At 41.9% G+C, this 14,289-nt stretch overlaps 1 protein-coding gene across 17 annotated transcripts in view; it reads right to left on the reverse strand.

Annotated features, from left to right (window-relative positions):
* Positions 1-14,289, reverse strand: part of Sh (Shaker) — a 138,941-nt gene that overhangs the window by 30,138 nt on the left and 94,514 nt on the right. The window contains exons 1-2 of one of the 17 annotated variants that reach the window (NM_001272737.1): positions 11,904-12,781; positions 7,189-7,807 (exon numbers count right to left, since the gene is read on the reverse strand). The exons of the other annotated variants lie outside the window; for them this stretch is intronic. Coding sequence (NP_001259666.2) covers positions 7,189-7,334 — 146 coding nt within the window. The 5' untranslated portion in view covers positions 7,335-7,807; positions 11,904-12,781. Of the gene's footprint in view, positions 1-7,188; positions 7,808-11,903; positions 12,782-14,289 lie in introns of those variants that run through there. 17 annotated transcript variants of the gene reach the window in all.

The following is a 14,289-nucleotide window of genomic DNA, read 5'->3' on the forward strand; positions in this document are numbered from 1 at the left end:
TGCACTGGCCCACCCTCAATAACCCAAAGCCCGAAAGCCTTGTCCTCATCTCCATCGTTATCCACCACCCACATCAGTTATCCCCTCCACTCGACTGAAATAATGGCGAGCGCCTGCCCGAACAAATTGTTTGTCGGCATAAATCTTTTCCGGTTGCAACTCCATCTTGGCACAGCGGCTGGTTATTCATATTTATGGTCACACATGTGGTCAACAAAATAATGGTATTATAAATTCTCCTTCATGGCATATTTGTTCATGATAAAATAAAGTAATTTGTGTGCCCGGAAATCAGATCAACACCTATTTGTAATTTGAGGCATTTACACCAATTTAGTGGGGCTATTTAGAATGGCAGCGGTCGAAATAGCCTTCATGGCATTACTAATTGTGTTTAAATAAATACATTTCCTTTAAATAGGATCTACACTTAATAGTATATAATGGAAATTCAGACTCTTAAGTGTAGCGATTGAGAAGCGCAGAGGAGGGCCCTACTTTATTTTCATGACTTATTATTCAATAATCTTTAGAATAACAACCAGGTCAACACCTACTTTCAACTTCCATTTCTTCATGTAACCCAATTAACTGCGGTGAATGAGAAGCGCAGAGAAGGGCTTCATTTAATATTTTGACTTTACGACATGCAGTTATTGAATTTCTATATTCTATTCTTTTAAGTGGCACAATACCCCCTTAACTGGCGTATAAATAGTTAACATCGTAGGCGTTGGCATTCGATTAACGTGGTCTATAATTTCGTAATGATACACAGCTTATGTACCCTTATTTTAACCGCAAATTGGCATATTGTCCGGTGTGACGTCAGCAGCTGTTGCAGGCCGCAAAAAAAAAAAGAGAGTGCACGGTGGAAAAGACCGGTTCAAACGAAATGTCAACAAACAATTTAGGCCCAGGTGAGCTAGCTGGTCTTCTGTTCTAAGCCGACTTTCTGCCATTTAAACAATCTCTCTACCCATGTATAGTGCAGTACATGGAAGCAAATTTCTTGTTTATCTACTATATGCAAATGTCGGTGGGAAATTTATGCATACGTTTACCCTCCGTCTCTGTCTCCCTCTTCCACTCTCTGTTTGTCTCCGTCTCTGTTGCACTTGATGGCGTGTATATAGGTCAGCGGCACAGCCTGATGCGGCTGTGACGTCATTGTCGCCTCTTTTCTAGATGCCGCCGTTGTCGATGAGTCGGTGCTCTGCTGCAGCGACCTATTTACAAGATACATACATATGTATCCACAAGTCGCTACGTGAGTCGAGTTGATTCGAGTAGAGTCGAGTCGATTGAAGTCGAGTCTCACCCACTTCCGCATCGTTCTGCAGGTGGATTGCATAAGTCGAAAAGCTGCAAATGCAACTGTTACTACTACTGAAACGGAAACGAAAACGGCGCTAGGTGAAGTTCAATGCAAAGTCGCAAAATCGAAGTGCAATTTCGTCCTGGGGATCGTGGCCCCCCCTTTTTCGCCCACTGGTATGTACATATGTGTGAGTATCCTGGTATCTGGCATGTGCAAAGTGTGTGGTTCTGTGTGTTGGTGCCAGTTTCTCTTTGTCCGGTCAAGGCAACGTCAGCCTCAGTCCTTAGACCTTCCAAGACCCCGAGACCCCGAGACCCCCAGAACCGACAACCGACAACCAACAGCCGACAGCCGAGACCCAACCTCCAGTTCTCCATTTTTGTGGACTATTTTTAGAAGCGTCAACAACGGCATGCTGAAATTTATGAATTAATGCGATGGCGAAAGGAAATTTAAGGCATGCACACGCACATGCACATGCACACATACATACCTACACACACACACACACACACACACACACCGAAGGAGCCTTGAACTGGGGGAGTGCACTTGCACCCAGTTACCCAGTCGGTCCTCATTGAGGATTTGCTTATGCATGCCGCACATTCCAGCTGCGCATCTGCAAGTTAATCAAGCATTGGGACCGCATCTGCGGATTACTTTCGCCACTTAAGCAGCGCCGAGGAGAGCCGTGCCTCTAATAGGGAAATTAAATGAGCTGAATATATTACGTTTGGCAATCATCTGCTTTGAAAATAAGGAAAATGGCTTATCACATACTTTCCATCACTTAAGCAAGACCATTAAGAATTGCCAAGAAGGGTGAATAACTACAGTAACATAAATATATCAATAAAGAAGTTAAAATAAGTGAAATCAATTATAAAATAATCAAATAAAAACGTATTTCCATCATCAATTTGTACCCACTTAGCTGTGGTAGTTGAGAATCGCCGAGAAGGGCGCTTTTCTTAAAGAAGTGCCAGGCGACCTATATCCAATTAGAAAGCACTGTTTTAAGATGGCGTAAACACTTGATAATCATTTTTATTATTTTTGATAATGAAATGCTCGCCAACATATCTTCATTATTAAGGACCTCATGTTTTGCTTTAAAAACTCCTTTGTCCTGGCGCGACTTTGTGTGCGGCCCACGGCCGAATCGATTCCCCTATGGGAAATAGCATTGATAAAGCTGATTTGACACCGCCCCCCCCCCACTGGGGGAGAACACATGGTCGTACGGAGGGAGGGGGTTGGGGATCGGACGAGGGGAGCGTGTCAACATGATTCAATCAACGCCGTCAAACGAGAGGCGCCGCAGGCTGTGCAAGGTGAATGCGAATGCGAAACTCGATTCGATGCTGACGTCACAAACGGCATTCGACTGACAAAGTTTTGAACCTGAATATGAATAAATGAATATGCACGTGGAGAAAAGATCTTAATCAAGATTGGCCAACGCATCTTATACAGAAGTTTAATAAGTAGAATTAAAGTCGTGGAATAAGTTAAAAATCTTCAATCAATATAACTTAGCTCTCATAACATATAATTTTCGAATTATTTTATATGATGCAGATATATCTTTTTGTGTGAGCAATTGCATTTCCTTTAAATAACTGACATAAAGAAGCACCTGAAACTTTTTATGTGATGCATATTTTTCCACTATATTCATCAATTTCATTTCCTTGAAATCGTTGTGCGCTGTGTAAACACTTCCCCTGTTCTTTTTTTTCCAGAACTGCATTGCATTTCACCAATTTGCCTTGGAAATACACCTGCCGTCCGGATTTGCACCCGGACTTTTATTTGCAGCCGGATCTGGATCCGGGGCCATCAATCGCCAGACGGGGGATCGGGAATCACGGCCCCCGCAGCGTTGAATTATGCAAATCCCTAGCTGAAAGATTCACGGACGGATAGCTGGACGGCTGTTGGATAGTCGGACGGACGGAGGGGCGGAGGGGCGGAGGGACGGACGGACTAACCAACTAGCGACTACCAACTGGCCTGCCCTTTTGTGACCTTGGACAGTTGCGTGCACAATTTGTGTGGGTTGTTGGTATGTTATTCGTGATTTACCTTGTTTTCAGCACATAGGGTATAATATGTCAAGGAAATTGGAAGATTTTAGATGATATGTGATGCTTAATATGTTATGCTTAAAATTATATAAAAATTCAAAACAGAATGCGTAGGCATTTTGCCTGTTTTTATTAAAAGCTTTGCAAGGTATTATTATAGAAAAAGCCATTGGTAACAATGTAATTTCAAGATCGAGGGTATATAGAAGTTTTAAACATATCACTTTAACACTTTGCTTTCTCGTTTTTCATTTCCATTCTCATTTTCCGTTTCCGTTTGGATTTTTTTATTTTTGGCAACCATTCTCAGGTTCTACTCGTGTGCACCGACATGCAAGCCGTTCCACAGCTACCAACAACAACCCAAGTGGGTGGAGAAAGTGGGGTGAAAGTGGGCGGCAGAGTGGGAGTGGCAGGAGGAGTTGGCGAATGCTTGTTGCCTGTCGCCTTCTGTTTTCTGTTTTCGGTGCTGTTTGCATTTACCAATGCACGTGTGGCCAGAAAAGAATGAATGAAAGGGGCTGTGAGTTGAAAATGGAGAAGGCGTTGGGGGAAAATTACGGAGAAAGGGTCGTGGCGAGGCGAGGCAAAAAATGCTGGAAAAGTGTGCACGTCAGGCATTTTAAACATGTTCCGCTATTTGAAACTTTTCGTCGTTTATTATTCGAAAAAGGCAGGCTAAGCTTAAAGGAAAGTAACAATGGAACGGGCAGTGTGGAGTTACAGCGAAATGGGGGCCAGGATAAAAAAAAAGGACAGGAAACGAACTTGTTAAGCGCGCAATTTAAAAGCGAAGCGAACTTCTCCAAAAGGTGAAACTTTTCAAATGTCTCAAGTGCGTCAAAGGCGCAGGAGTTAGCGGAGTGGTCGCACAGGGGGGAGGGGGTGGTTGTCAGGGGTGTCAAAGAGGTGAAAAGCGGGTGGAAAAGCGGTTGAAAAGCGGGTGGCACAGGACCTACAGAATGGACACTTGACTACGGAGAGATAGCAGGAGATCGAGGACCCTCAACCGAGCCTCTCAGAAGTGCAATCAGTTCATGGTCCTTCAGTGGGCATAAGACAATCAAAGGGCTCGGTGGAATATTCATTAATCGATATTTCATGGTTTTCTAATGGTGAAAAGTCTCCTTTAAAACGTAAATTTCAAGAAGCGTAATTAGGCAGATCAATTAAAGTCTAGGATGTTGGTCAAGTTGGGCCATAATGAAACTCGAACTCAATTAAATGTCTAGTCTTGTTAAGAGCTTGCAAATACCAACAATTTGAATTAGAGGCACTATAAATAGAAATTAATTAAAATTAGATAATCTATTGTCCACCTAATATGATATTTATTGATTATACAAGATAATATTTGTTTGCCCTTCTGATTAACTTGTTAGTTGGACTGCAAATTAAATGCTACTAGAAAAACCAACTGATTTTGGTAAATCCCTTAAGTAAATTAAGTTGGAGAAAGATACAACGGTGGGTAATAAGAAGTGATACATATATATATCTGTTTTTAATTAGAAAGTACATGAATGGCTACCATGAAATCCTTATAATTTAATTCTTTTAGCCCCTTTGGGTTGTAAAAAGTTGTAAAAAGGGCTATATTTCCAAGTGAGTAAAATGTTGCAAGTTTCTGTTAATTCATCAAATCTGTAAAATACCCAAGGGTCAAAAGGTTTCATAGAATGAAAGAGGAGTAGTTGACCCACAAGCTGCAGTTTGAGATAGCTTCCAATTGTCTTGGCCACAATCAGAAGTAATCCCCATTCAATTTGTTAAGACCCCGAAATCGTTTAATACATATCAAACCCCTCACCAATCCGCCGCATTGTGTGGTTTTAATTTTAATGCACCGCACAATCTGAAACTGAGATGGGGTTTTTTCGGTTTTTCGTTGCGAAAATCAAGCGAGTGAAAGCGACATAAAGCGAAAATGGCGAGACATTCATGGGTGTGTGTTTCTAGGGATTGGGAAGATGGTGTAGAGAGGGAGGGGGGCTAGGTCTTTATACCACACCCACACCCACACTCACACACACACACACCTCCCTCATTGTTGGCTGTGTTCGGTGTCCATTGTTCGGTGGCTTTGTTGCTTTGTTGTTCGCTGTTTGCTGCTGACGTTGACGGCGCTTGTCGCCTTGTCGCTGGCAGCAACAACTACAACTACAACCACTACTACCAACACTATTGCCAGCAAAAAAAGCAGCAACAGCAGCAGTAGCAGCAACAACAACAACACTGGGGATCAAAAGTCAAGAACAATGACAGCAAATAGCAAGCGGCAGGCAGCCAGGAGCGGGCAAAAGTCAAGTTGCAAGTTGAAATGTGCGGCAATTGTTTGCTTGGGTAAAAGGCAAAGTGAAAGTGTAAGCCTCGTCAATCAGCAACAACAAGAGCAGCAAGGAGCAGACTGATGTGTAAGGACACTGGCCAAAATATTTTCTATATCTCAAGATGGAAAGCTTGAGATTTTGCCTAAAGTGGCGCTTAATGGTGCCATATGCTGCTGAGATACCAATATGCATAGATTAGCCCTTCGAACATATAAAACATATATTATAAAACATATATATATTTATAAAACATATATTTATTGATTTATTCTCTATAGGTTATATAATTTGCTTTCTCTATCTGCAGCAAACAAGAAAGTACTTGGTGTCAGCGATTTTAGTGCCTTGAATTGCTTTTGCCAGCGTCGGGCATCAATTTACCAATTTACCCAGATGCATTGGATTCGCTCTTCATTTGTTCTTGAACTTCTGCTTGGCGAAAATGCTTTCTCCACACAAAGGAAAACCAAAGAAGCGTCGGGGCAAAGGCGAAGGGTAGCCACGAGGACACAGCACATCGTTATCGATGTCAAACTCATGTCAATTCACTGAGACGATTACAGGATATCATCAAAGGATATTGTTATGTCTCAATCGGCTGAAAAGGCAACGGGGGAATGAATGAATGACTGAGTGAATGAATGATGGTGAGTGTGTGCGGTGAGGGCTCCGGTCTGGGGCCATTGGAATGTTAATGATATTGATGCTGTGCCACTTTTGTGTTTGCCGTTTGGGCAGCTGTCAATGTCACATTGCGCATACGCCGCATTGACCCGCCCACCATTTCGCACCGTAGTGTGAGTGGGTGTTATGTCCGTATGTGGGTGTCTGTGTTTCTGTCTATTTGTGCATCTGCATTCACATTTACATTCACTCCACTGCGGCTGGCGCTTCATCATTTGTCATTCATCATCATAGCGAAGGGATGCACGCCCTGAGGTATGCAATGAATTTCGTGACCAGCGGTTGACATATTGCGTCTCTTCTACATTTGAATATCGCAGGGTAACTAGCATTTCTTGTTTTTATTTTTATGGTTTCCTTAGATATTATTGTCTTACTACATTTCTTTATTTATAAAATGCAAGATTCTTTATTGAAAAAAAGGATAAAATCATCTAAGAAAATGTATGGTTTTTTTAGATGGTTTTGGAATATTTCTGCAAAGACTTTCTTAAACAATAAGCTCAATTTATCGTAAAGATGAATAAAGTTTATCTTCTTGAAGATTGTGAATACGTTTAAGCTATTCAAGTTTCTCCAGGAAATGTAAGAATTAGTTTATAGGGATATCTTTAAAGAAGCCAGTGACCATAGCAATGTTCTCCTCCATATTCATAGGCCTAAAGTACAAGCGAAAAAGGCAGTGTTTCTCAGTTCCCCAATTGCTTGCTCAAGATAATGGCTATGGTATCTGGGTAAGCAGATCGTTCAAGGACCTTACCTATCGCAGAGAAGAGGGGGCGAGGCGTTGGATAGGTTTTCACCGCTCAACGGCTGCTCCTGGCGCGGTCGCAGGACCGGTGTGAGGCCCCATCGCTCGATGAAATCGATGCGGGAAATGGTTGAGGACGAGCAAGTGGTGCGAATCGCTAATTGCGCCAATGCTCAGCCTGCTCGGATGGCGTATCCTGGCCGCGCCCTCGACCTCGTCCTGCGGCTGCTCCACTTTACGGTAATCCACTTGCGATGCTGGCGGTGGTTGGGGTGCTGCTGCTGGTGCTGCTGCTTCTGATGCTTCTAGTCCGGAGCACCTTCTGTTATTTGGCGAGCTCCTTGGCTTTCGGCACCTTCGTGCAGCTGCTTCTGGCCATTAAGATTGCTTTGGCTCCTATTTCGGCTAGCATTTGGCAATTGCTCGGAAGTCCTTTGGGTTTCTTTCTTTCAATTCGGGCTAGTTGAAGACGAGTCTGGGATTTTGTTGTTCAATATATATGTATTTGTATTAGAGTTGCGTGTTTTGCTTGGCTTTTAGAATTGTTTTTTCTTTGGCAATTAGGCAATGCACTTTCCACTTTGTTGTTGACATTGCTTTCGGGGTTATTTGTCACACATATTTTTAGCTGCAGTTTGATATTTATTTATTTATGTTAGCTTTTTTTTTCCAGCAATATAAAAAAAAGGATGGAACGCACATGGACGACGCACACACACACACACATATACATGCACCGAAATCGTTTCATTTGAACCGGAAACAGCAAGTGAAAATAGCAATTTCCGTTTTTAGAAAGCACTCATATAAGTTTTAGGTTGTTTTCAATTTATTGGGTAAAAATAGGCTGGCAGCGGATAGCCTGCAAGATGTCCTTTACCTATTGATTTTTTTTGAGCCCAGATTTTTCACAATTTATTTATGGGCGGCGTTTAAAGCGTTTTCATTCAGCCCAATACTACAGTACCCAACCTCTTTCTCTTTGATCCCTTTTTTGTTTGGAATAATTGCAATTGATTGCGAATGGAGAGCAATCTGCTGTTTGTTGTTTTTGGCGCGACTTTTCGATTGGGAACAACAACCTTGAACCTTTCGGTTCGGCAGAGAGAAATTGGGCAGCAGAATTGATGGGGGAGGTAACACAGGTGAAGTCGAGACATGCACACATACATACGTACATGCACGCACACACACATATGTAGCCTCGAATGTAAATGGCCCACGCCTTAACTTATTTTCGGAGGTGTTTTATTTTAGATTACTTCACACACACACACACAACAGAAAAACAACTTTTGCACCGGGCTACGCACATATGTATATGAATTTATGATATTTTTAGAATCAAGTAAAGAAGATTTAATCTTTGATTTGCCCTAGGCCTTCTTTTCATCATTTTTTTTTTTTAAGCAAATGAGGGAAAGGGAGCGGGTTTATCCCGCTAGTCGCTCTTTGCCTTTCGCCTTTCGCTTGGTTTCCAGTTCGAGGACCAGCAGAACAAACAACTGGAAGAGCGCGCAAAAAACGTGGCCCGGCACAAGTTGGGAATGGAACGGTGGAGCGATGCGGAACAGCTGGCAGTGGAACGCGTGGAACGGCGGCAGTGGCACGCACCGAAACGGACAGCGAGGCGAAAAGGACGAAAGGCGACGAATGTTGGGCCATAAGTGGCAAGCGAGAAATTGAAGCGTGTAAGCGCTTAACTGGCGATGTAATGACACCGACGCACACACATACACACACAAACACACACACACACACTTACGCTCTCCTGCGCGCACACACACGCACGTGTGGCGTGTGTGTATAACAAAATAACACTAATACGAGAGCAAGCCTCGTGAGTCATTGTAAGGAGAGAGAGAGAGAGAGGGCAAGGGCTAGGTGGAGGGAAAGAGAGTGAGAGCGCGAAGGATGTTGAGGCAAAAAAGGGAAATTCTAAGGCCCTGCACAATGGGAAACTTGTTGGCGGATTTATGCAACCCATACACACGCACAAATCAAGAGAGCGAGCGAGAAAGAGAGTGCGTGTCCTGGCTGCGTTTGCCGTTTGTCCGCTGTGTTGTATCGTTTATTGGCGTTTCCTGCTTTGCCCGCTGCTTCGCTGGCTTCGCAGCCTAGCGTATTGTGCGGTTTTCCATTATCTTTGCCGTTATTATCAGACACCTCCGCTACACCTATCTCCCTCTCTCACTCCCTCTTTCAGAAGTGTTAAGCAGCTGTCCGTTTTTTTTGTTTTTTGCTATTGCGTCTGCGTGTTTGCCATATATATATATATATATACATAGATATATATGTGTGTGTGCGAGGGTCCTTTGGGGCCGGGAATTTTGCTAGGCCGGGAAAAAGTGAACCGGGTCCCCATTGCCTGCCCTCTTTCATCTCTTCGCATCTCTCACGAATTTCGTTTCCTTTGGCTTTTCTATTTTTTCGGTGTGCGCAGTAAATACTTAACCTCCCCCCCACAAAAAAAAAAAAAAAAAAAAAAAAAACCGTAAAGAAAGGTAGAGCAAGAGAGAGAGAGAGGGGACGAGAGCAAGAGAATGAGAGGGAGAGCTGGTCAGAAAGAGACATCAACTCACGCCTCTGTTGTTGCCTTTGTCTTGTCACGCATTTTGTGGAACTCAACTGAACTCAACTCAACTCCAGTTAACTTCACTTCACTTCACTTTACTTTACTTTTCCCTAGTTGGCAAAACAAAACTGAACTTTTGAGGACCAAAGACATTATGGAAGAAGTTGCAGAAGCACCAATACCCTCGATAATTGAACTTTCAGACCTAGTAGCACACATATTTCACCCATACTATCCAAACCTGCATTAAAACCTTGTTAAGATACATAAACAAATGCCTAAGACAAATATATAATAATAAATAAATAATTTAAACTAAGTATTAAATATGTATTATTAAAAAATTAAGTTATTTTAAATTTAAAATAAACCAAAACATAACAAAAGAACATAAATGAATAAACATTAAAGAGGTTAATAACATGGCTTTAGCAAGTACCAAGTTTGTTTTTGCATCTGGGCCAAAGAAATTAAACAGAAAATTATAAAATACAATAAACAAGAAAGAAGGAAAACAGAACAAAACTAGTCATAATAAATAAAAATTGAAATAAAATACATACGACTCGTCCATTGCTGACCATAGACCTCCACAAATAAATTGGGTTTTTTGGTTTGAATTTAAAATATCGATCTCGTTTTAGGCCTAAGTTAGGTATTTAAGTGCTATATTGTTCAGCTGCCAACTGCCGATGCTAATTGATTGATGGGTCTAACTGCATTGTGTTGACACCTCACATCGGCTTTTATCACATTCCCCATTTTCAATTTTCTATTTCCCCGGTATTCACTGCACAAAACTCACTGCCATCGATGGGTTTTAATCAATTTTGATTAGCTATCCGTGTATTTTCGTCTGCTGTGTGGGTTTTTGGCAACAGTTTGAAGTTCACACGTTGCCAATCTCGGTGTAAACCAAAAGCAAAATCAGAATTGAGGGACCCAGCATCTGGCTCATCCATCAATTTCGACTGTCTGTGTGAGCGTTTTGGCAGCCTCGAAAGGTCAACATCGGCGGCATGCAGAGCATTTAGCATCCAACATCTGTGTGTGCCACGAAATTGAGCACTTGCCAAAAGTTTCGTCAAATTGCAGCCAGGTGAGAGGCCGCATGGATAAAGGATGAATTAAGGACTCAATCTGGGGCAGATTTGTGGTTAGCGTGCGATTTTTACAGCTTGATGGCCAGCAAAAAAAAAAGAAAAAAACTCATCCGCACTGTTGTCCCTATTGAATTTTGCAAATATAACGCATACGCCACGTGGACAGTTTGAAGAATTCAATCGATGCTCTAAATGAACTTCTTGAAGCCGTGCCGTAGATTACATTCAATTCTTAGGGGAATTGATGATTGGATAGCTGTTCCCTACTTCTTTAAATGAAAAATCTCATTTCAAGTTGAAAGCACCACGGCGTATGAGTTATGCGAACAGCGAGAGTAAATATTAGTTTTATGCACAGTTTAAGCTTCTACGAACGTAAGACGGAATGGAATTTTTTTTGCATAAAATGCAAATATTTGCATGAAATTAATCTTTACCATAGAGTGAATCTTTAACATACTAATAAAATATCAAGTTAGTGTTGTATTTAATGTTTTGAGGTTCTTATTTGAGCCGTTTATCAATGAATTTAGTGTTGAAATACCACATATTCTAGCAACATAAGCAAATGGCGAAAAATACAAATGCCAATGCTTTAAGGATATTTACGTATACGCCTGATTTTCTCCTTTCTGCCTCATTTTCTTTGGGCATTTCTCTGTGTGAGTATGTGTGTGTGTTTACGTGAAGATGAAGACAAAGCGAAAAGAGAGAAATGTTGGGGCAAAAGCAGAGGGACAAGCACACACACACACACACACACACACACACACTGCAGCAGCAGCAGCAAATTGCCTTTGGAACGTCCTTAAGAAGGATATACCTCAAAAATATTGCTTACAGCGGAATTGCTGCTGATGCTCGCTGTTGTTGTTGCTGCTGTTCAGGTAGGCTGCTGTACAAACAACAACAACAATTGAGCCCTCTCTTTCCCTCTTTCATTCTCTCCCCCTCTCTCTCTCTCTCCTTTGGTCCTGCTCTCTGTGATTCTTTTTCTGCTTAGCAATATGTTATTTGAACACACTACCCCACCCACCGCCTTTCACCTTTCTTCTTGCACTACTTTCTCTTTGGCGGCCACTTGTTTAATGAAATTTCTTAAGTGTTTATTGGTTTTATTTGCAGTTTTTTTTTTTCTTGAATTTGATTTATATATATTTATTTATATATTTGTTGGTTATTTTTGCTAGCTAAAATTGTGTGTTCTTGCGCTTGTTCGATTTACTGTTGAGTTGAATGGCATGTCAGCGGAATTTCAGCGATGCCAAAAATCGCAGAATCCGCACTGCAGACACAATAGATTGATACTTTTAAATTTTATTTTACACTCTGGTCTAATTTTGTTGTTTTGTTTGATATGTCAAGGTTAAGCACACGCACGCAATCCCATGGATTTGTGTATCTTTATCGCTCGGTTTTAATCTCTCCATTTGCCGCACTTTTTTCCATCATTCTTGTGATTCGTCTTTTACACACGCACAGTAGAAAAAAATTTGTTGTCTTAAAAAAAAAGTGTAAAAAAATGCTTATATATATTTTTTTTTTAACTAGATTTTAACACGTTTTCTTTGGCTGGTTGTGAGTGCTTTCTGGCTTTTTCTCGGCTCTCTTGTTTCTAATTTATTTTTGTTGCCCGCGGCCGTTTCTAGTTCGTCTTTGGATTTGTGTCCTGCCCCGCCCCCTTTCGCGGCGCCCGCCCCCTTGTTGATGCACTGCCACTGGAACGCCACGAATCGGCAATGGAACACACACACTTCCGCGCACTTCTCCCAGTTTCAGTTTCAGTTTCGATTTCAGTTCGGGATTCGGTTATGGTTTCGATTTCGATTCGGATTCGCATTCGCATTCAGATATCGGTTATTCTGCATCCTCGTCGGCATCTGTTGTCGGCTGCTGACTGCCAAAGACTGACTCTCGGCAGAGTGTACTGGGCCAGCCACTCGGCGTTCCACTCGGTCCGCTCATTCCCCCGTTCCGTTGGCCGGTGTTCCTCGTTTCGTTCTCGGGTGTTCTTCTGACCGGGGGTCCTCCCAACCGCCCAACCACCCAACCACCCAACCATCCGCCCAACACTCCTCCGTTTGCGCCCACCGATGGGACAGCTGCTCCTCCGCTGGAAGCTGGAAGCTGTCAGCTGGGCTTCCAGGCTGGGAATACTGCCGCGGAGCGAGCTTGAGCTTCGCCAGATTCCTCAATGAATAAAGCTCACGAGCAAAAGGACTAGGCGGTACACCCGCTGACAGATGTCAAAATCGCGGTTCGTTTAGCTTTGCTTTGTCATTTCAACTTTCAAATTTAAAATATTTCGCTTAAAAAAATTAGTTAAATTTTTGTGTTTGTTTCCCTTTAGCTATGAATTTAATTTGTGGATTTTTTTTGGGTCATTTGTCAAACATATCTTTATGGTTAAGAATTTATATGACAAATAATTTATTATGTTATTTTTATATACAATATTTATAGGTTATAGAGTACCAATTACACAAAATGGTATCTCTAGCGTTTTTTTTTTATTACACGAATATTTGCGGCTTACATGTAATTATTCCATCTTTTTGCACCTGTTGATTTACATAGGAGCATATAGGATTTAATACCATTAAATAAAAAAATTAAATCTATCAAATATATTGGGTTATTTCTGAAATTTTAAGAATCACTTTTACTAGAATATTGTTTACTCAAAAGACTATGTGATATTACTATGTGTTATTTGTCGTTTCAGTGAAAAGTATAGAACGCAATCAGTTAAGACTGTAGAAAATGTTTTTATAAATATTTTTGTTTTATCAAATTGATAGAACTATGATTTTTCCAATTAAAAATTCAAACAGGCCAGCTTGTGGAAAACTACATCCGTTTTCAAAATCGGTTATTTTTTTTATATAAGTTACGTTTATTATTATTACTTTTTGATGTTCGCATTAATTGCTGGCGGAATGCAGCGGAAACGGAACACGGTCAACTGTCAGTTGGCCAGCTGTCAACGGATTGAGCTTTTCGCCTGGAAGCCGGAAGCTGTGCGTCTGCGGCCTTTCCGCTTTCCAGTCGAAAGCTCAGCGCACAGAGGGCGCCACCAAAAGCTCCTACTGCGGATGCTGGGCGCGCGCTTGAAACGAGAAGATCCTATAAGCAGGTGAATGAATCGGAAAAGCTGGTTTGGTGACTCGGCGGGTTGGTGGGTTATTGGGTCGTTGGGTCATGTCATCCGCATCGATTGCAATCGCCGCAGTTCACCGCCCTCGTGTGACGTCAGTGGGCGGGCATGACGTCCGCGTATCCTTGACAGAGAGCAACAAGGCTGAATTCCGAATTCCCACCCACAATGCCCTTCGAGCGGCCACCTAATGGGATTAATCCGGCACATGCGACTCGGGCCACCAGGAATGATAAACAACGTAAATTGAATTCATATTTCGTGTACAAAATCAA

The sequence above is a fragment of the Drosophila melanogaster genome, chromosome X (assembly GCF_000001215.4).
Source record: "Drosophila melanogaster chromosome X".
Taxonomy (NCBI): Eukaryota; Metazoa; Arthropoda; class Insecta; order Diptera; family Drosophilidae; genus Drosophila; species Drosophila melanogaster.